General features: G+C 40.7%; 2 protein-coding genes across 4 annotated transcripts in view; one reads left to right on the forward strand and one right to left on the reverse strand.

The window, feature by feature from the left end:
- The window catches only part of lrrk2 (leucine-rich repeat kinase 2), a 32,347-nt gene extending 30,406 nt beyond the window's left edge, over positions 1-1,941 (forward strand). For all 3 annotated transcript variants that reach the window (XM_086299531.1, XM_086299529.1, XM_086299530.1), the window contains exons 50-52: positions 296-364; positions 474-608; positions 1,171-1,941. In XM_086299531.1, the coding sequence (XP_086155657.1) occupies positions 296-364; positions 474-595 (191 nt within the window). In that variant the 3' untranslated portion in view covers positions 596-608; positions 1,171-1,941. The remainder of the gene's footprint in view (positions 1-295; positions 365-473; positions 609-1,170) is intronic.
- Positions 1,531-20,729, reverse strand: slc6a15 (solute carrier family 6 member 15). Its single transcript, XM_086299532.1, has 12 exons — positions 20,575-20,729; positions 18,639-19,120; positions 14,650-14,807; positions 14,240-14,366; positions 13,943-14,124; positions 9,667-9,777; positions 6,451-6,692; positions 6,055-6,256; positions 5,058-5,250; positions 4,220-4,379; positions 3,678-3,840; positions 1,531-3,212 (listed from the first exon to the last, which is right to left on the reverse strand). Exons 2-12 carry the CDS (start codon positions 18,937-18,939, stop codon positions 2,832-2,834), a joined length of 2,220 nt encoding a protein of 739 aa, XP_086155658.1. The 5' UTR covers positions 18,940-19,120; positions 20,575-20,729; the 3' UTR covers positions 1,531-2,831.
- Positions 20,730-23,454: the final 2,725 nt, after the last annotated feature.

Raw genomic sequence — 23,454 nt, forward strand, 5'->3', positions numbered from 1 at the left:
CTTACTGCTGATGGTTACTGTGAGATAACAGATAACAGGACACTAGGCAGTTGAAGTACCTCTTAAAACATTACATGTGATTGAAATTGTGTTTCCTGCACACACTGCCGTTTCATGTTCATATTGAAGATTGCTTAAAGTAAAAATATCACATCAACATTATTTTGCCCCCCCAAAAAATAAGAGTTGAATTAAAGAAGAAATTAAAAATTGATGACCAAGTTCATTGATTCTTTGTTTGTGTCAGTCGGTGTGAAAACGTTGCAGTTTTCTGTTTTTCTGTTTTTTTTAATAGAAACACTTAACAGGGAGAATGTGGTGCTGGTGTTGGGCCGAAGACAAACTCAGCACAAGAATCAAAATGGTGAGTCCGACGGTTCATTGTTTCTCACACGACCTTGAAAGCGGCGATCCTGCTGTGCAGGTTTTTTTTTCTTCATCTGTTCAAAGTGTTTGTTTGTCTCGGCTGTCAGATGAAGAGTCTGTGCTTACGATGTGGAACAGCATGCTCCCGGTGGAGGTCAAAGACCTGAGAAAGCACTGCGAGAAGAGAGAGCAGATCGCAGCCAAAATGAGAGAGCAGCTCCACCAATGAGCACACTGACTTTGTATGTTTTCACTTTTTTACATCCTGCTTCTCAGCTCATATATGGATTTGTTTTTATGCTACTGTCATTGCTTCATTTTTACTTTTATGAAAATCTCAATTAAAAAAGGACTATGGGAGGATGCCAGAGAGAACCCACAAACACACAGGAGAATCGGGGGACAGCATGGTGGTTAGCACCATGGCCTCATAGCAACAAGGTGTAGGCTCCAGATCCACTTGCCTGTGTGGTGTTTGAGTGTGTTCTCACACAGCCCAGCGACATGCATGCTAGGTTAAACTTCTGAATTGGCTCTAGGTGTAAATGATTGTCCATCTGTTAGACTGTGACAGATTGTCGAGATGTCCGGGGTGTAGCCCCGCCTCTCGCCCTGTCACAGCTGGGACAGCCTTCAGTCAGAGTTGGATAAGCAAGAAAAAACCAGATGTACAGATGGCTTAACTGGAATCTCTAATGATGCTTTAGGTCATCCAAAAATACGAAACACTTTAAAGGATTCAAAGACTTTCTTTGAACTGTTTTGATTATTGTGTTAATCCTTTTTTTTTTTTTTTTTTTGCAGAATGTTTGTTGAAAAGGGATCAACTTCCCACTGCAGGAGTATCTCGGCAGTGCACGCTGAAAGGGGCGCGTTACCTCAGTTTCTAATAGCCATTCAAACTTTCCAGCACACTGACCCTGGAAGAGCACTAATAAGGGGACGACTTTGTAATGAACTGGTCAAAAGAATCTAATTCAACAAATGTTTCTCGATGTTCTTGATGATGCACATTTGCACCACTTTTTATCAGATGAAGAGAACCTTTAATTACTTTGTCAGAAGGGACACAAAAGGTTTCATTTGTGTTTTCAGAGCATATGTACTAAACCTGCTCCTGATAGATAACTAGAAAGCCAAAGGAAGGAAAAAAAGCCCTCAAAGTGTACATTTGACTATTTATTTTATATGTTTACCATTGAGCTCCATCACGCCACATCAGTAAACAGGAAATGAACATCTCATAATGCTGCCTGCTTTTCTCAAATTTATATTTCCTGTTGTTTAAAGTGAATGTGATTGTGCCAAACACAAGTAACTACAGTTTTATGTACTGTGATGGCTCTTTGTTGTGTCGCTTTACGGAGTATGTTCACAAAAAGACAGAAGATGAGAAAAATGTATTTTTTATAAGAAGGAAATGTAGAGAAAATTTGAATGATTTGGTGTTAATTTGCACTTTTTTCTCATTTTCCAGTCGCATGTTGTACATTGAACAATGTGTTTTTCTGAGTAGTGGGATACTGTACATACTGGGAATAATCTCAAATTGCACTGCAAGAATAAAAGCAACAAACTGATTTCTAGTGTGTGGTTATGTTTAAGCTTTAATCAGAGGGAAAAGACATTAAAATTGAAGCTTTTTGATGGAAAAGAAAATATTTACAGAGTAAAAAAACAAAGATGGGTTAAAGAATTAGAGTACTTCTGAACCTTAAAAACACTGTTTTGATATCCAAACTAACAAGATAAATATATTTAAAATATTTATATTATATTTACAGAATACTTTAAATATACAACGGCCATCGTGTATTCTATAAACAAATATAAATAACTTAGGCACACTTTTCTTGTAGACAATCAAGGGAGTGGCTTTCAAAGGCCATCCTTTCGACCCAAACTCGTGCCAAGAAAAACTAATCTCGCGACATTACTTCATCATTGACACTGCAGCTAAGCTTGGTACTTTCTGACCACCTCTTACATCTCTCACCTGAACTGGCTGACTCTTGGAGATTCGTATTCAAGCAGGCCTCTTTGGCTCTCCAAAAAGAAAGGGAGCAAAGACTGGAGGGAAATGGAGATGAGTTTGGGAAGCACACAAGCAAATCGGTGAAGGATTCGACAAGGATGGTGTTTATTCCTAGACCTTCTTTTAAGGGATACAGTTGTACTAGTGCAGTTTCACAGACATGAAATGAGCCTGGCCTCAGACTAACGTTTTCCCCATGGAGATTTTTTTAGGTTCTTTTAGTACAGAATTAGACTTAGTTCAAAACTCTGAAACTGGCAGATAAGGTTCAGAGACAACAAATAAGAGAGCAGTTACAATATATACAAAGAAAATACGGTACAAGAGAAATGTACAGCGACAATACAGCTAACTAAACGCACGCAGAGAGTTGAGGGGGGAGAAGTGGCCCCCCGTTATGGCTGCGGAAGGGCATACTATCACTGTCAGTCTATAAGTCTGACTCAGGCATATCTGGCATGTCAGCCATCAGGTAACCGATACCATAACGGCCATTAGGTGCGGTGTCCACATCAGTGCCGCCGCTGCCGCTCTGCTTGCGGTAGATGCTGTTGCCAGGCATCGGCGAGGGAGCCTCGCTGGGAGACTTTCCATGAATAAGGCTAGCGTCGTCGTCTTCCTCTGGCCGGGCGGTCTCCTTGATGATGCGGCCTTTCTTGTAAGAAACAGTGGAAAGGCCACTCGTGTTCTCACTGATGATGTTGAAGTAGCGTAGGCCAAAGACCACGGGCACGGGCAGGATGGCCATCACCACCAGAGAGATGCAGACCACAATGCCCCACGGAGGGAAGCGCAAGGTTTTCTCTATGGCCTGGAGGGCAAACACAAGAAAAGCAACGAGTTATAGTGAAAGAAGTTAGCAGAAGAAGTAATGTAAGTAATGTGATACTAGATTGGTAGAATATATACTTTTTTAGACAATCAATACTCTATTAACATAATTTTTAATAGAAGGCTATTTTTCTAACTAAAGCAATAATACTTGTGGATGCACTTTGTCTAGTATGACCTGTGCTCCACTTTATAGCGGTTTCAAGCTAATAGCACTGGTGCTTGAAGGTCTATGTGGCAGACATGTATCCTGTTGATTTTCCTCAGATTAAAGGATATCTAAACCTCTGTTTATCAGCCAAAAAGCCTGGCTCGTTTTCTACTTTCTTGCCATTTCTTTGAACTCTTGAATTTGCTTTTTACTCGTTCCAGGTTTACTATTTAGGAAAACTTCCACCCACATTGATCCCTGATTTCAGAAGCCCAGCCGGAGACATTAACTCACCTCTTCCTGGATCCAGGCACTATAGCTGGGCGGCGTCATTATCAGCTGAATGAAGCTGGAGCACAGGAGGACCATTAGCAGGATGGGTGTGATGTACTTCCACATGTAATAGTAGAAACGGTACGGCGTAAAGCCCAGCATGTCCTTCAAGTCTTCAAAGAATCTGAAAACAGAGCAAAGCAGCGGGAGGTGAGATCAGATGAAGAATTCACAATAGTTTCCTGTTTTCGCTTTATACACCGGATGGCTTTATATATGTGGTTCTTATTTTTGCCATTAAAGTTGCATTCAAACAATTATGTTTAAAACAAAAAAGTGTCACAAAAATAGACAATGTGGAAGTTATGTAAGGAACAAGTACAGTCTGTAGCCCTGTAGGTAGGTAGTCTTTGTTACAGCCATTTGCCTTAGGCAGAAAAAAATACATTAAGAAAAAACTATAAATGAATGGCTTAAAGAGCCATTAAAAAGCTTTTTTCTGCATAAGCAGTAAGTGAGTAAATATTAAGGAAACATGGAGATGATGTATATTGTGAACTTACTTATCGATCCCATAGAACCAGGCGATCGCCACGTTTTCCAGTATGACCACTATGAGCAGAGGCAAAGTAGCCGAGTAGTCATCAAACATGGTCACAAAGTAGTTCCCTGAGCGCTGAACAAAGAGGAGACCGATGGAGAAGGCCAACACGCAACATCCCACTGCAGGAGAGATCGCAGGTAGTTCGTCACTGTGCATACTGACATACATTAAAGGTCTCAAATGAAAACTCCATAAATATTACATGTGTGATGGAGCTTAAACTCAATACTGTCATCATTCCCCAGTTTACAAGAAGAGTTTGGAGTGGAGTATATATAAGTGGAACGGGATCCATTCTAAGCTATCTGACTCAAAAAGACCGGCTCAGCAACCTACATCTTTTCACTGAGAGTGTGACAGCCACTTTGCCACCATGTGTTATTAATCGAATTTGTGTTTTTACATTATTACTTATCTCTCTGAAACTATATTTTTGAGGGTGTAGCTTGGTTTTGGGTAAAGTCAAACTCATTTAGCTTTAAATAGCAGCTCTTCTCTCGTAGAAAGAAAACATAAAGCATTATAAAATCAATGTGTTTTTAATGGCAATGGTTTATTTGGGACAGTTGTAACTCAAAGCTATAGTCAGCCACAGTCTGCTTCCTACAAGATGTACGTCTGAGTAAAACAAGTCTGCACGGGTCTTCTGCAATCGTCTTCCATCCACTTTTGCAAGACTGAATTACTGCCTCCATTTATCCTTCATACACAGCATGTCTAAACATTTCCTTTTACAGAGCTGGACTGATTTAAATATGGTCATTAGGATAAAACACAGGTCATGTGATCTTTCTAACCTGTAAGAAACTCCTTTCGGACTTTGAATGTGTCTATCAGCGGGGTGAGGATACCCTCAATGGTGCCAAACATGCTGCCGAGGCCGAGGTTAACCAGCATTAGGAAGAACATGACGGACCAGAAGGGTGAGGCTGGGAAGTGGGTCATGGCCTCTGTAAAGGCAATGAAAGCCAAGCCTGTGCCTTGTACTGCCTGTCAGGGAGAAAAGAAGGAAAGGTTAAAACACAGCACCAAAGTCCTAGCTAGCTAGTGTAGCACTAGCTACTTTTAGAGGCCTCGTTGCTTTGAATTTGTTCTTTTTGTTGTCTTTAATGAAGACTAAACAGACTGCCAACCTGACCAGAGTTGCCAGAAATATGTGCTTTTCTTTTACAGTAGGTGATCCAAAAGTTAGCACAATCCTGGTTTCCACGAGGTCCAACAAAAATCTAAGGGGGCTTTTCCATTAGGTTTTGGAATACTGTAGGTATAAGGTCCATGGTGAAAAAAATAATACCAATGTTTTCAGCAAGATAACTTTCCCAAAGTGTTGCCACTTTTATGAATTCTGGAGTTCAAGTATACTTACCAGAAGTACTTCGGTCATTCCCTATTTCAATCCCTTTTTCCAGTCTTTACACATATTCCACATATGTAAAAGACGTCTAACTCTTTGTCTTCTGCAACCCTTACCCTCCTTGCCTTGTCAATTCTCGAGTCTTTGGATGTTGTCTTGGTTTAACTGCTAATAGTCTATACCTGATAAGGTGTGGGTAAAGGCAAGTTTGAGGTTGGCTTGGGAAGAATACCACTTGCTCTGTTTGCAGCCGTTAGCTTAAATTATTTACTTATGTAATTTCAAATAAACCCATCTTTCTGAACACTCACAAAGTGGGTAACACTTGACAAGAAAGAAAAAAAACATCTTCAATAAAATGTTATAGACTTTTAAAATAACATACGGCCACGTGGAATGACTTGAATACGGAGTCATTTACAACTTTTATCCCCATGTACCTTATTCAGCTCGTCTTCGATGCTGCAGGCTTCCAGTCCCAGTGACTCGAACTTATCCTGCTTAACCCCTTTGATGTGATCTATCATCTTATGGTAGTCCTCACCACTGACTTGATTAACCTGAGTAAGGTTCATGGGGTGGGGAATAAGGTTTTGCTCAAGGATGCCGCTCCCCAACAATGTTAAAATCTTGTTGGTGTTCCTAAAAAAAAAAGAAAAAAGTTGCTGATTGTTAAATTCTCAAGAGATTTAAACGGTGGTCAAAAAGCTAAACATCAATCATCCTTGAACAATCTTCAGAAATACCACATTCAAAGACTGAAGTATGAAAAAGTATTGTCTGAAACAAGTGGACCAATGGACTCATTGCTGTTGGTGTTAGAGTCTTATACTCACATTGCAACACATTTGCTGTTCATGATATTGGCTTTGAAGCCCAACACGGCAAACACCACCAGGGTGGCCAGCACAGAAGTGAAGAAATTGATAAAAGACACCAAGACGGCATCAAAGTGGCAGTTGTTGTCGCGCTTGTTGTAGCTGGAGAAGGCAATGACGCCACCGAACCCGAGACCCAGCGCGAAAAAGACCTGCGTGGCTGCCTCACGCCAGACCTTGGCCTCCAGCATGATCTCCAGCTGAAAACGAACAGATTTGAATTAAGTCTTAGCTCTAAACACCTATTACAATATAAATGGATGTGCAATGACATCCCCAATGTAACGTCACAAAATATACCAAATGATGAAGCTTCAATCAAGCATTTGCAATAACTGGCAATGATAGCTGACATGTTGTCAAAGTAAATGAAAGATTAATGTAGTTCTTAGTCATATATTTGTGATTTCTGTAAAAACCTGATTGTACTGCTTTCTTGTGGAAATAATATATATTGGTGAAAGAAATGTTCAGTCATTTTGGCAATTTTTCTGGGAGGAGAACAGACTGATGAGTGTCATAAAACACCACATCACTGTCATCTACCATAAGTTATGTTTTAAAGTTTTCAACTCTGCTGATAGGCTGGAGACCATCTCAGCTGAGACCAGGTAATCCTTGGAGAGGTTGTCGGTCTATTGAAGGGCTAACCATTCACATCAACAGCTGCAGCCAATTTGGAATAACCAATTAACCAAACATGCACCTCTTTGCACCTAGGGCTGAACGATTATGGAAAATAATCTAATTGCGATTTTTTGCCCCAATATTGCGATTGCGATGCGATATGCGATTATTTTTTAAGGTCTTTGTCTTCTGTATTATTAAACAAAGACAAGCAATACATCATATAGTATGGCCAATACTATATTACATTAATTTTAAACTGTTCTTTCCTGGAAGACAGACCTCTGTTATGATGACATGAGGTGATGCATGAATTGATGACTGACATTTTTATTTAACTTCTTCAATCACAACAGTATATTTGAACATACACAATAGTTTATTTTTAGCTTACAAACATCTGAGCATAAAGTGCTGACAAGGAACCCTGGTGTAAACATTAAAATGAAAGTCAGTACAATGTGCAGATTGCAGAAATATACATAAAAAAAATCAGTGGCTTTACCACACTCAGTTTTTCGACATCTGTGAACTACTAGACAGTCATTCAATTAAAAAATAATATTAAATAAATAAAACGAATAAATAAAAAATACACACATCTTACTGATCTCTGCAGTCAGTAACATTACACATAAAGTGCAAACATAATAGCAATTGTATAAACACACACACAAACACGCCTTTAAAGTTTAAAGGCGTGAAATTGGACGGTCTAGCCTTCTGATCTGCGTCACCGCTGTCTCGGTGGAGTTTAATAAACTCGGCCGTCTGCTTCTTGCTATCTAAAATATAACCAGACACTGGTGTAAATTCTCGACTGTCTCATACTTCTGTTTAATAAGTTTTCTGTTTGACGTTTAGTCAGCTGTGTGAAAACCAAGGAGGAACCCACCCGGGGGATTAATAAAGTTTTATTTTATCTAATCTAATAACTTTAATCTCAGCCAAACCGATTTACTCACGAACAAACAAAACACTGAAAAAAGCCCAACAATAACATTTTTAGGTTGTCTAAGTGACTTATATATTACGTTTAACCCGAGCAGCGAAACTCCGCGGTGATCTGAAAATGATGTGCCGGGAGTTGTGCCGTTCTCGGCCGCATCAGTAACCCTCGAGCTCCCGGCTAGCTATCCAGCTGGTGGGTAGCAGACGCCTCTGAAAACGTCGAAGCACTTTTACAAATATGGGATATCTTGATAAACCGAGCAGATATTTGATGTTTACACAACTACTTTCTCGCCTGAAAATATGTTAAAAGTTTATTTTGTGACCCAGAAAGATTAGTATGAGTAATTTTAAAACTTAGTAGCGGCCGCCATTGCTGGAAACTGGAGTTTGGCTGGGCCGCGCTATGAATTCTGGGATATGGTAGTAATTTGGACAGCCTTCGGCACGTCGCTGTGACGTAATCGGTCTACAAATGCGGCCTCAGGAGGATGCAGCCCATGAATTTGGACATGTCCAGAGTATAATCGCAGCCTTTGCGGTTAGAAAATTGCACTTGATCATGTCGCGATATTATCGCAAATGCGATATATCGTTCAGCCCTATTTGCACCTGGAGAGAACCTATGTAACCATAACGACACAGTCTCTGCACAGAAAGCCAGCCGATTCAAACGCAACAGCTTCTCGCTGACAGCCAACAGTGTTTGTTTTATTAATTGCATAATATTCCTTTTACATATTTATTCATGAGCACACGTATCAGGTACATGAAAGATGGTGGCAGAACGCAAGTGTCAGCGACGAGGCGAGAAGACATGCAACACAGACATGCACTGCTGCCAGTGTCTGCACTTGGATGGTTACGTAAAAACTCAGTAACTCCTGTTTCCATGGTGACATTCATCTGCAGCCTGACATGCCATTGGCCAGTTGCTGCTGAGGAGCCAGCCTATCACAGTGCGGAGTTCTTTTTGAGTTCAGACACAGTTTAATTCAACAGCGATTTCAACAGTGAATAAACAGAAGCAGAAATAAGGGCATTCTGACCTGAGCACTATTCAACTCATGTCTAAGTATAAAGCCAGTACTATCATCTAAATTGATTAAAGTATGAAAGTACTCATGATGCGAACAATCCTCTACAGTCCTGTTCAGTATTATATGGTTCTATCATACGATCCATTAAAGGAGACCTATTATATTTTTCCTTATTTTCTGTCATATTCATGTGAAAAAAATGTACTACATACTGCTCCAAACACTGCGTTTCAAACTTCTTTTCTACTTCTTTTTCTGTTTGCTGTCAGAAGTCAAACGACTACTGAAGTCAAGGAACACAAATAAGGAGCATTTAATATTTAAACACCATTGTGTTAGTGAAGAAGCTAATGTTGTCAATAAGAACATTTGTGATGTGTGAAAAGGTGATTTTGTAGTATAAAGTAAAATGCTTTCATTCTGAAGTGTAGTATTAAAGGGAAAATTAGCTCGAAATGATGTATTTTTAAATATATGATACTTTAATTATACAGCATCATCAAGTCCAAACATCATAATAACAAAAAGGTAATCCTACACTTGAGAGGATCTTTACCTTGGGTGTGAACATGTGACGGATCCCATCCATGGAGCCCTTCAGGAGGAGCGACCGAACCAGGAAGCAAACCAGCACAACGTACGGGAAGAGGGAGCTGAAGTACATCACCTGCAAGCAAACGCAAGTGTTTTCCACATCACACAGGGCACGTATCTTTGGAAAAACTGTCAAACAAATTAAAATGAGTAAACAAATGCAGCGTGATCTCACTGCCTGACTTTCTATGCGGTGCTGATCGTGGTCATTTGACAGGAACATCAAACTGTTCAGAAAAGAGAGTGAAGATCTGCTGAGAGCTGATAATAAGTAAAAACATGTTTTTCTTCTATTGCTGTACTTTCTTTAAAATCGAATTTATTCAAGCATTCAAAGCAGGGACCAAACATCTCGTGAAGAATTTCAGTTTGCAGCTGAGGGATGTAGTCTGAACATTTATTATTTTATGTGATCGTGGCATCACATCACACTAATTTGTGGGTGGGCTTAAGTGCCCCTTCCCCCTCAAACCTACATATCATTAACCGGATAGACAAGTTGGCGCTTAAAGACTATAAACGGGATGAAACCCTGAGCCAGATAGTTTACAGATCCTGTAGGGTGTGGGTGCAGACACCGGGAGATAGTTTGGGATTGAGTCATGAGCACAGTCAGTGATTCAGAGACATTACTATCTAGGTCCTTCCCCTTTATAGCCAGCCTGCCTTCCAGCTAACTTTCTTCTGATTGGCTGTCTTCTGCCTGACATCATAAACAGCCGACGACAGAAGAAACTTCCCAGAAATGGGCACCAGAGAAGTCTGGAAGGTTTCACGGGAATTACAGATAAACCGATCTCCTTATTTAAAATATTGGCCATTTTTACCATGACGTTTCATGACTGTAGCGGTGTATATATATAAGATAAAAATATGGAACAGCATGGTAGGTCCTCTTTAATCAAGGTCTCTGGCATTTAATGAATTTCTCCTCAAGCTTTAATTTTAAAATAGTAAAAAAACAAAAAACAAACAAGAAGCAAGTTTTGCGTTTTAAATAGATTTTATAGCCAATCATTTAGTACGAGGTATAGCCTCCTCTGCAGATGCAAGCTGTTGCCCATCTGCACACGGACTGCATCTGTTGTTGAAGAATTGCTGACCATTCCTGGATCAGCCTGCCGCTACGCAACGGTCATTGGTTGTGGATTTCACTAATAAACACATCGACCCAGCACGTCCCACGCATGCTCAGTTGGAGACATATTGGGACAAAAACACTGGTCAAGGAAGTCTGGATATGCTCTTGATTCAGAAAGGCCTGTGGTGCTCTGGCAGTGTGGAGGCTGAAACTGCCAGAGGGACAGACACTGCCACGAGAAGTGCAAAAGTACAGGTTGGAGGACCTCATCTCGGTGTCTCTGTCGACTCACATTTTTACCATGAACGATCAGATCAGAGATGGTGCTCTCATGGACACGCAGGACTGTAGCAACAGTGCGTGCCACGATTGCTCGGTCAACTTCAGTCAATTGCACCATGGTGACACTGATGATAATGTCATGCATATATTGGAGGTGGGGGTGGGAGTGGGTGGGGTAGGGGGTGGAATGTGTTCTGCCACTGAAAAAAACCAGTGAAAAGAAATGGAAAACTACCCACAGAAGATGTTTGGGTTTTCTAAGAGATTAAGATAATGTACTGAGAGATGGATTTAAAACTAAGATTGAAAATGTATTTCACAAAATATGAACTTCTTGTTTATTTAACTCTCTATTTATTTTTTGAGTAGTATATTTATTATATATACAGGACGTCCCTGTAGAATATGTAAAGACCACAAATGTTTACCTTCCTTCATTTTTAAAGCACGGACACAAAGTTGTTTTTTTTTGTGATATGATACGTTTCAAATTTCAGGAGAACCCAAATAGAATTTAAAGCAACATATATAATCAAATATATTTATACATTTATTGAGTTAAATGTTTCTCAAGTGAAGAACCCTTACATAAAGTCAATGTGATAAGCTGAGTTCATTTCTTCAGTTGGTTTCTCCTCTTTTTCAGCTGTAACTCTTTTTAGCACTTTGCTGAACTGAAATGCAGCCTTGGTCGTCACAAAGCCAAGCAGGCTGCTCCTTTGTAACCTCAGTCTTATGGTCTTTGAAAAGGGGTGTTTTTCTCTGAAGGCTCATGTATTGTTACAGATAGAAGGTTCTTCTTGCAACGGTTAAGTTCTGGGAACTTCACTGTTCTCTACATGAACTGATAAATTTCTCTGACGTCATTACAAGAAAGCCTGACTGTAAAGTAATAAAGTAATTTTTTTAAACAAGATTTATCAGTAATCTTAACATTTAACATTTAAAACGTGACACATAAGTTGCCATAAAAGTATAAGAAAACAAAAGCTTTCAAAGTTCTGTTATTTTATCAGTTCAAGTCTATCTTTTATCATCTCTTTTTTTCACCACGCTCTTGACAATCAAGTCAAGCCAAAAGAGTGTGTATAACCATGGTAACCAAAGGTTTAGATCCCTTTCATGCCCACCCACACACACACACACACACACACACACACACACACACACACACACACACACACACACAAATGGGGCAGAGACGCAGATTGTGGCAGGGATATTCCTCGGACAAGTCTTTTGTGTGAACATTAGCAGAGAGGGCATTAATATTCTTTTGTATCATGTGCCGCTGATTAAACTTCTAAGACACTTAGCTGGCTCCTCGGAGGGAAAGTTTGTGCACAGTCTCTCTGCTGGACAACTAAAAAGGGCCTTTCAGACCCAGCTGGTGGTTGTAGGACAGCCATCTGGCTCAAACTGTACAACTAACTGACAGCTTGGGTGGCCCTGATTACCTCCAAAAATGAGTATTTATGTGTTTCTTTCTGTAATTTATTTTATTTCATTGATAACAGTATAAGGGTCTGACTGTTTTGTGCTAATGCATAAATCCCCTCCGATGACGCAGCACTAGTGAAACACTGATTGTATTTATAGGTGAGAATTCTTGCCAGGCAGCAGGGTGTGGCAGACAGCAGAAAAGAGACCAGCGTTGCAAATCACCGCCGACAGCGGTCCAAGATTAAAGGACTTCTGCTGGACACGGCATCCATCTTGTTTTGTGCGTCTCTGCTGGGGGGAATGCAAAGCCAAGCATGCAGTAGACTGCTGCTACTCGCTGGGATAAGACTTGGGGGGACCTGAGAACAATGGCTCTCATTTGCTAACAGTGTGTAAGCACAAATGTGAGCGCAAACTGCAAGCACGAATGTTTCACACACAAACCAGCAATTTACCAATATTTTCATACCTGAGTTTGTTTGTAGTCCTTATCTTTATCTGATTTCATTATATTTTAAATGAACTCATCTTTAATTAAAAATTGCTTGCTAGATCCCATCACTTATAGTCTAATAAGATACAGTAAGACTGTAATCAGAATACTCTAAATGAGCCGCTGGGTTTGCCAAAGTCTTTTTGCTGCCTGCAGATGTTGGTGAATGAAGGTGAGATTGCAGCACTTAATAAAAGTGCTGTAAAACCAAAAACAATGACCTAAAAGAGGCTCAAAAGCCCAATAAGACTGCAGAGCGTGATAAGAAAGTCTGAGGTTGAGTCAACTTAATAGGCCTTCACTAAAAGGCCTTACTCCACTACATAAAAAAATATCGTTCACATCTACCGTATTAATTTTGACCCTACACCCAGTTTATAACTCGCACAACATCAAAGCTCGTTTTGGGACTATTTGTACAGCACAGTTAGCAGAAGCTTGACTCTGACCCCAAGAGTACACCAGCTAATACTTGTCATATGATAGTGAAAGTGTGGAATGATAACGATCACCTGTTAAAAGAAAGCGAGGAACAAGCAAATGACAACCTTTATCCAGGGGCTAATCCTTCCGGATGCTGGTCACGCTGCTGTCAGCTTTGTTACACTAAGCTAAAATCAGCTAAGCCAGAAATCCTACAAAAGATCACATGGGCTCTGAAAATCATATTTCAGGCTGTATCATTAGAAAAATTTGTCAAGGCACATTACTGCGGTCAGTGCCTGTTGAAGAGAGCTAATTGTGTGTGAAAAGACTTTCCAAAACATTCTGCAAGCACAATCCTTTTGTTTCGCTTACTATTCTCCATTTTCCACAGTGCAAGAGTCCTAGCAGGTGCTGATTTCTTCCTGTTTTGTTCCATCTGTCTCTTCTTCTCTCTTATTTTCTACTGGTATCTTTTCTCCCTATCTTAAATTAACTGTTTTAAATTATGCGTACCTTCCCAGAAGACTGGATTCCCTTGATCATGGCAAGGCAAACCATGGACCAGGCAACCAGCAGACACACGGTCATCTTCCAATTCAGCCCTCCGCTCTCAGAGATGCTGTCAGAGATGTCCAGGGCCTCGCGGTACCAGTAGTAGGTGGTTGCTGAGCTTTTCTCACACTCTGGCACCACATCTATGGACAAAAAACATAGCGCTCATCATGGACGTATTTACTGAAGATCATTTCCAAGCGGCACAAAGACCTTAAGAAGCCTGCCGAATACTGCCGTTACTAAATTGCGTCTTACATGTACTGGTCTTGTTCTTCACGAGGGGGCACTCGTGCCATGGCAGAGGTTGCTGGAAGGACTGGGAGAAGTAGAAGAGACTCCAGCTGATGATGACATTGTAGTAGAGAGCCACAAAGAAGCACACCTACAGGCGAGAGAACAAAGTCAACTTCAGACACACAACTGAAATCATAAACAGTGTGAAACACAACATTTAGCCACAAAATAGAGGCTAAATTAGTAAAGACTCCCCACCCCACGATTTTCCTTTTCTTCAAATTATTGTCACTCCATATTTTTCCCTACCTGCAGTGACTTAACAGCTCAGTGTGAGAATCAATATAACCAACAGTATGCTAATATACCACCATACTGTTTATACACAATGTTTTAACCATGTTCAGACAGGACCCCTGTGTCTCACTCACCACACAGCTGGCAAAGCCAATCCCCCCCAGCCGAGGGCTGATGTAGTTCCACACACCGATGCTGCCCCTACGGATTCGCTGTCCCACCGCAAGCTCCAGGAAGAACAGCGGAATCCCAATCAATATGAGCAGGATGAGATAGGGCACCAGATATGCTCCTGCCAATCAAAACAATATGAAGAGCAGGTTAAATGAAGGATGCAAAAAGAAGAGTAAACTGTCAAATCACATAACAGTGAGGCACTAACATTTGAGTTCCTGAAAGCAGTTAACAAACATGTGGTGACAACACTTAAACATCAGCTTTTTAAAATCTTACCCTTTGCCCCATTCTGGCTAGAAAATCACACCAACAGACAGCTGTTTTCTAAACTTTAACTATACAACAACATAACATCTCCCTGATGGTGACACATTCACCTAAACAGCAAATTAAACACACAATCAGATCCAAACGACTACACACACGTGCTGCCTTGATGGGCTTCTACCTAACAGGGCCCTATGGAGCGTACAATAGTGCAATCAAATCATTATGGAAACCAGAAAAGATACTGAAGTCTAAAATTACCTAAATTACAGTGGCAAATATAGCATTTCTCTCTAGAATTAAGGTTTCTGGGTGAATAACCAACATTAACTGGTGTAATAGTGTGGTACGGTAAAATACAGGATGCCGCATCTCCTGTGAGCACCGAGACTGCCAAGCGCACAACAACTTCAGGACAAAAAGAGAACCCAAAGCTAGATTTTGGAAATAATGAGCCGTTTTATTTTCCTGAGAGGAAACGGAAAGGAACTGTGCTCCTGTGGGGTTGTTTCGCTTTTTCGCACGTGAAATGAAACTTCCTGTCTGCCCTCAACCACTGATATATATTAAAATCAATTGCATCATTTCCAGGGTGCAACTAAAGCAACGAAGAAGAAGAGAAAAGCCCCCTCTGTGACACGGTACCAATCATAAGTCTGAGCCACATCAAACGTAAACACTGGTGAGTCGGCGTAGTGTGAGGCTTGCTGTGAGTCATTGACAACAGCGCCGCACCGCAATGGGTTTATTATTTTAAAAACTGGTTTCATCTCTTTTGCAACAGAGCTCATTGTTTTATCTGGCAGGACATTCATTCACATCCTTTCCTGAGTCCTCCCTTAATGGGAGTGGTCACACACGAGAAATTAATATGTGTGTGTTTCTATGCTTTTTACACATGTGTGTGTGTACAACATACTTAGTAATTTCTATTAATATAATATCTAATTCTGCTACAGAATACGCAGTTTATTTTGGGCTTTGACAACATCAAAACCCTCCCTCTGGTCTCCATTGTCTTTTAAGAACTTCAACAGTCTCCCTGGGATATTCAGACACTTTGATGGCACTTTGAGAAAGCAAACAGCCCAACAAGAGTGCAGCTTTTGTTTTTTCCTTCTTTAAAAACGTTTCACAGTCCTCCTCAGTCCCAGCAGTAAGTGAAATGAAATATCTGGTTTAGCCAGTTATCAGGCACGCAGCAATTCACTTCCTGTTCGGTACCAAGAGATATGGATTACTTGCATTATTACACACTACTAGAAATACCTAACAATCTATCCACCACTAAATCTGTTTGACTTGATTTATGATTTACTAGAGCTAAAAGGCAAAACACAAGCTGACTACATGCATTTTCCCTGCTTGTATATATAAGCCTAACACTGGGCTTGAAAGTGTTCCTGGAACATTGTGTACATGATTTCCAAAGGGAAGGTGAGAAATGAAAACAGACTGCAAAAGTCATAAAGACACACAGAATTGCTATACAAAGGGTTTTTAGAACTTACCTGTTTACATTTAATAGAGGCTTATATTTATGCTTTTATGAGTTAGCTGTCTGTTTTTAGTGACAGGTAGGTACCATCTCATTTGCTAATGGTCAGTTAGCGTCACCTAAGCTAATTCAACTCTGGATTTCTGCTCAGCTAATTCTACCAACAGCCTGTAGACACAGAAATCAAATGGCACCTTACCTTTCTAAACAAAATGATAGAATTTCATCTGTAATTTGTTTATTAGCACTAATTAGCAGATACATAAAAATATAGTCTCTGAATGTACCTTGCTAACCAAACTTGCTAGCGTTAGCTGCTAAGTTAGCACTCCACCTACTAATCAAATTATGATTAGTTCTGGCTCAAAAAACAAGATGGTGATAGCTGTTCTATTTTATAATACACATTTGGTTGGTGCAGAACATAAAAGAAAAAATGTTGTCCTCTAAATTTGATGTTCAGAGCTAAAAGAGAAAGATGAGCAAAAGACCCTTTCCTTTACTAAAGCTTCTGCTCCCAAGTGGGTTCAAAACTCACTCACTGGTCCTCACAGACATAACAATATAACACACACACACACGCACGCACACACACCGGTTTCAGCCCCCATTTTAATCTAATTACAGTGGAACACAGCAGGGTGACCAGAGCCGTTTAAAACAGACCTGAAAGCATGACAGTCTGTGAGAGGTGGTAATTTTTCTGAACGTCCCTGAGCACACATGCACACTATCTCATGCCAATTATATACACACTTCTAAGAACATGATTCAAGGTGGTATTCTATACCAATAAAGAGCCGGGCCTCTTTTTCTGAAGATGTGTCACTACAGTGGAGTATTTCAGACTCCACTGTAGTGACACGTCTTCATCAACCACACATTTCTCAAAGATTCTGCATCTACTGACCTCCCCCTAAACCACCTACCTGTGACTCAGAAGTGGGAGCGACTTGAGGAATTAATATTCAAATTTTCCTTTTAATAAACTGCAGAAAACTTACATTTCCCCCTCTTTTTTAAACCTGGAGTTGTGTATAGTGTTGGGCACAAACCCCAGTCTCCCAGGTTAAAGTCCTGGGTTTGACCTGTGCAAAACGCTTTCTTTCTACTCAGAGAGTGGACGTCATTACTCTTTAACTCTACATGCACTCACAAGTTATCATAGTCCCTAACAAGCAAGCAATTATGAGGTGTTTTTCACATAATAGCACATTAATAACTAATGTAATTTGCCTAACACATGATTTTTTATTAACTTATATATTAATAGCCATTTATGATCATGATGAGGATTACTTTTCCTAGTTTGGGGAAATGTTGTTCGCCCCGAGTCTACACAGATCATTCAGATCTTCAGTGTAGTAATAAACCTGGACGGAGTTTCTATCCTGTCTGGCCAACCTGTTTATTTAATCAGCTTTCCAGAGACACTCAGTAGCTTTACATAATCTCCATGCAACACCTTATCAGGACACACACACATACACACGTTAGACTAGAGACACAACAATTGTCTGCGAGGAGTCAATCAAGTAGAGCAGACCGCATTGTAGGAAACGTGGTTATCATAAACTATAATCCGAAGCATCACGCTCTTCTTAGAATTATTTCCTGTATGTTGAAAGCAGTGTCAGAGGTTCTGTGTTTGGTTATTTGCTCTTGTATGTTCTATGAAATCACAGACGTAACAAGGCAGTCGCATTAACATTCTGTCTGCGGTGAAGCTCACAGCCGAGTCTAGTTTTGATGGACACATCACGGGACTCTGCACCCACATGGTAAACACAGAGTACAACACGTTCACTGTAAAATGGTAATTTCATGAAGTCATGACGCCATTTAAAGCCCATTCGGAGTGTCTGCAAAGAAACAAAAGTGGAAGGTGATACTTCTGGTTTCTCAGCAAGGATGAACAAAAAAAACAACCAAATCAAACACATCTTCTTTAACTATTTTTTATCCTCTGTAAAAACATGCACATGTAGATGCTAGACTTGGCTTCTACCCAAGAATATCACATCCCGGATCTACGAACACTTTTAATTACCACGGAAAACACGGAACTCCTTTTGTCCCCTTGTGTCTTGGCCTTTGTTCCTTTTGTTATCATGCTTAACATGGTGCTACCCATCAGTTATACGCTCTTACTATGTGTGTGTGATGCTAGCTGAGACTCACCCCCCCCATTCTTCTGACACAGGTAGGGGAATCTCCAGACGTTGCCCAGGCCTACAGAGAAGCCAACCTGGGCCAGGATGTACTGGAGCTTGCTGTTCCAGGCCGGTCGTTCCTCCTCCTCGGCATCTGACCCTCCTTCCTCCACATCGCACTCTTTCCCTTCGCCTTCATGGTTGTTGACGATCAGCGAGCTCTTCTTGAAGGAATCATCACAGGCGTCCTCGTTGGAAAGCAGATCTCTGACAGACTCCGTGACATCGTCGTCAAGCTCTCTCTTGACGGCCTTGCTGTTTTTGGGCATTTGATAAAGCAAACAAGGGCGAAAGGGTGGAACGTCTTCTTGGCTGGAGGGCTGGTGGGACAGAGCCGGCGTGTGAAAAGAACTCTGCGCAACGGCACAAGTTTGAAAGTATTCTGGGTTCAACGGCCAGCGGGCTTTGACAAAGTTTGTAGAGGTTTATTTCCTCATTATCACCATATATCTGCGGGGGAGAGATAGGAACACAGCAAAGGGTAAACAGCCAATGAAAGTGAAAACCTGTCTTTATTTTTTACATAGTTTCAGGTACTTATTTCCTTCCTAAAATGCGAAAATAACTTTGACAAGAGATGACCAGAAATGAACTTACTAAACTAACTAAACCCAAAGGTAAACCTTTATTTGGTTTACCTTTGGGTGATTTGATTTCAGTTTGACTCCATTTATATATTTCACATGAAATAAACTACTTTTTTAACCTTACTCCTTATCCCTCAGCATCTTACTCGAATTTACACTGTAGAGAGAATTACTTCTCCATCTGAGGGATGCTGATTTATTCCTCACATGGATATCACATGACTGGAAAGGGCACCGAAATCAGTGAATGGGATTTTATTCTCAGTGCTTGTTCTGGACCAAAAAAATGGGCCTGGAGCATTTAGCTGGTTGAGCACGCTGCCTAGGACAGTGACACACTGGGATACAGAGGCTATCCCGTTTCAAGCCCCCTGAATAATTGAACAGGCAAAGCGATTTGCATACAAACCCAAACATTCCCTCCTTTTACCTGATGGGGAAAGCCCTCAAATATAAAAGCATATGAGCTTCCCAAATTACACTTTTCTCTCCTATAAAAGAGCTTCATCACGGTGCATTAACATTTAATGACGCTTAGTACCGGCAGCACTGGAAGAGAATCAAGGGTGTGCCGACCACCTAAAGGCTGATTAAGGTGCGCAGCATCCTTGACTCCTAAATGTGAGCATCCTTTCAGGGAGGCTTCACATCAAGCTCAAATCCATCCTCGAACATTTTCATTTAAACTGTCAGAGGCGCAAAAAATATCCCCAGCACGACGAGGGGCGTTGCGACCACGAAGCACTGCGTGTCTCCCGCCTTTCACCACACAGAGGATTAAGAGATTAATAGATTTCTTTCAGTGCTTCCAGATTAGCCTGGTTTGAATGAGGCAAAGGCCATCGTTTCATAATGCAGTGAGCACAACGCGGCGTCCAAAAACGAGCCACGATGCTGCGCAAGCCTCGCCTCTGTTCATATTAATCGTTTAATAGCAGAGCACTTATTACAAATATTAAACATATGAGTGCGTCTAGAAGGAGAATGACTCATTCTGTGGTATCTTTTTTTGTATGCACATGGCTCGGCCTGTTGGGTTAACATGACACACCAAAGCGGATGAAGCAATAGATTAAAAAATAGAAGAAAATGTATTATCAACCCAACCGGTGTCACTTGTGCCATGTGGCGTTGTCCTCGTTAATTCATTTCCTCCCTCCCGCTCACAGCCGTCATGTCATCGCTGAGGAGTGTTTCATCATTCATCGGTCATCCACATCAGGGTACCTCAATCCACCCTATACTCTCAATGTATCACGCCTTGCCTTTACCATCAGCCTGTTTATCCCTGCTGGAGATGCCGAGGATGGTACTCACCTTCGCGGAATAGCAATCTTCTGAAATGACTCGTCTCAAGGAATGAAATTGTGAGAGCACATGCACGGGGAAGACATTATCACCAGTTTGTATCTCAGCCGGTTTGTAGAGCGGCGCTTCGGTCTCCTGCGCTTCACTTGTCTGGCTCACACAGTAGAGCGCCGCTCAGAAAGGAAAGGAGGGGGGCGGAATGGGTGGGGGGGTTTCTCCGCCTCCAACTCACTCGTGACCGTCAGTAGGCAACTCTTTATTTACTTAATATTTAACTTTATATAGCTTATATCACATATCTATGTCACACTACACGCCACGCATGCTTACACCGTTCCTATTTAGTTGAAATAAGCATATTTGTACCCTCTTCCTCCCCCCGTTTGCCACTTGGTACACTCCACTACTACTAATCCGGCAGAAAGGGGCTGGCTTAAGGACAAAAAAGCAATGTGCCTCTGTTTATAAACGCGGATTTTCTCTGACTGGATATGTATTTGGATCGTACATGTATTTTTTATTTTTTGCAATCTATTTTAAAAAAATACAGACTGAATTTAGGGGGCATGGCGTGCAGATAGCAAGGTTTCTGGTTCAAGGTCGTCGTTTTGAGCGACATCCACCATTCGACCTCCCAGAGCGGTGCGATGAAATTTACATACATCCTCGACGAGAGAGAAATCAGACAGAAATATTGTTTTGTCATGCTTTTTATTTAAGATATATTTAGATAATACCATTATGTCAGCAAACTAAATGAATGAAAACAATGAATATTATATTACAGGGAGTAACACCTGCCGTCATGGGTCCAGTTAGGTCTACAGTAAATGTATGCCAAGGTGTAATATGGATCAGAGATTCATTATATATTTAAATTGGAATCTTGAGATCAAACTAAACTGTATGTCGTCCATGAAGTGAATTGAGCTTCATACCTAAAAGCATGACGACTAAAAACAGGTATAAAGGCAGTCATCTGGATACTCACATTTATTTTCATATTACACGGAGGTGGCATAAAATGTCATTTTCTGAAATGTGGTCTCAAAGATTTTCACTTTGACTGTTTGCAGAATATTTCAGACCAAGTATTAACTTGTCAGAATGTAGGAGAAGTTTGAGCGACTAAGAGGAAATATGTGGTTTAAGGTTGCATAACCTGAAATTCGGGCGTTATCTCGGAGATGATAGGTTTACCGTTGCCTTCGTTTTTTTCCCTTTCTTTTTTCTCTATAAAGTTGTTCTATTCTCTGAGAAGAAAATCATGCACTTGGAAACACCACCCACGTTTATGTCCTATGTTGCCCTGGTGGCTAGTGTGAAATCCACCCACAGTATTTCAGGTGCATCATCACAGAACTCAGTAGTTGTCACCCCAGTTGATCTGCTGATGTAGGCTACTGCAAATCAGAGGATTATAGAAAGGTGATTAAAGGACTGGGAGATTTTGTTTTTGATTTTTTTTCTAGAGGAAATTGATCTTTTAAAAAGTTTTTCCACTGGTTGATTTTTTCAGAGTGGTTATGTAGATCTACATTTCACAAAAAATACATTAAAAAATACATAAGTACAGAATACAAAGAACTAGCACCTGAGGCTAATTAACAGAGCTGATAAGTCTGGGTTAACCTTCTGGGGATTGGGCGCAGTGGATTTGTGGTGTTATGTGTTATGGTAAATGTCACTGATTCAGCTTTTTCTAGTTAGGTAAGTCATAAAGTGAAAAGAAGCACTTCTTTTCACTTTATGACTTTATGACAGCAACAGCAGAGGATTACACTGGTTCTTGATGACTACTGTATAAACATTATTCAATGGAATAGCAAAGTAGCTTCAGGGGGTGGAAACAGTTGGCTGCTCAGTCTACAGATCCAAAGATAATGATGATGATTTGTGTGCTGAGTAAAAGGAAGACCTCTAAATTGAATTCAGTTCAGTTCAGTTCAATTCAATTCAATTTTATTTATACAGCGCCAAATCAGAACAACAATCGCCTCGAGGCGCTTTATATTGTACGGTCGACCCCACAATAATACATACAGAGAAAAACCCAACAATCAAATGATCCCCTATGAGCAAGCACTTTGGCGACAGTGAGAAGTGAGATTCAGGATCACCTGGTCCAGCCCTAACTATATGCTTTAGCAAAAAGGAAAGTTTTAAGTCTAATCTTGAAAGTAGAGATAGTGTCTGTCTCCTGAATCCAAACTGGAAGCTGGTTCCACAGAAGAGGGGCCTGAAAACTGAAGGCTCTGCCTCCCATTCTACTTTTAAATACTCTAGGAACAACAAGTAGGCCTGCAGAGCGAGAGCGAAGTGCTCTAGTAGGGTGATATGGTACTACAAGGTCATTAAGATAAGATGGAGCCTGATTATTTAAGACCTTGTATGTGAGGAGCAGGATTTTAAATTCAATTCTGGATTTAACAGGGAGCCAATGAAGGGAAGCCAAAACAGGAGAAATCTGCTCTCTCTTTCTAGTCCCTGTCAGCACTCTTGCTGCAGCATTTTGGATTAGCTGAAGGCTTTTCAGTGAGTTTTTTGGACATCCTGATAATAATGAATTACAGTAGTCCAGCCTGGAAGTAATAAATGCATGAACTAGTTTTTCAGCATCACTCTGAGACAGGATATTTCTAATTTTAGAGATGTTGCGCAAATGGAAGAAAGCAGTCTTACATATTTGTTTAATATGTGCATTTAAGGACATATCATGGTCAAAAATGACTCCAAGGTTCTTCACAGTGTTACTGGAAGCCAAGGTAATGCCATCCACAGTAAGAATCTGGTTAGATACCATATTTCTAAGATTTTCAGAGCAGAGTAAAATAACCTCAGTTTTATCTGAATTTAGAAGCAGAAGGTTAGCGGCCATCCAGGTCTTTA

The sequence above is a fragment of the Aulonocara sp. 'chitande type north' Nkhata Bay genome, linkage group LG7 (assembly GCF_057382095.1).
Source record: "Aulonocara sp. 'chitande type north' Nkhata Bay isolate Kocher_YH1m ecotype deep benthic linkage group LG7, A_spYH_male_GT1.1, whole genome shotgun sequence".
NCBI lineage: Eukaryota > Metazoa > Chordata > Actinopteri > Cichliformes > Cichlidae > Aulonocara > Aulonocara sp. 'chitande type north' Nkhata Bay.

Coding starts and splice junctions, on each gene's coding strand:
- slc6a15 (XM_086299532.1), bottom strand. CDS start 18,939: ATGCCCAAAAACAGCAAGGCCGTCAAGAGAGAGCTTGACGACGATGTC. Junction 5,251..6,054: donor TCGAAGACGAGCTGAATAAG/GTACATGGGGAT, acceptor TCTCCCTGACAG/GCAGTACAAGGCACAGGCTT. Junction 3,213..3,677: donor GTGCCTGGATCCAGGAAGAG/GTGAGTTAATGT, acceptor TTTGCCCTCCAG/GCCATAGAGAAAACCTTGCG.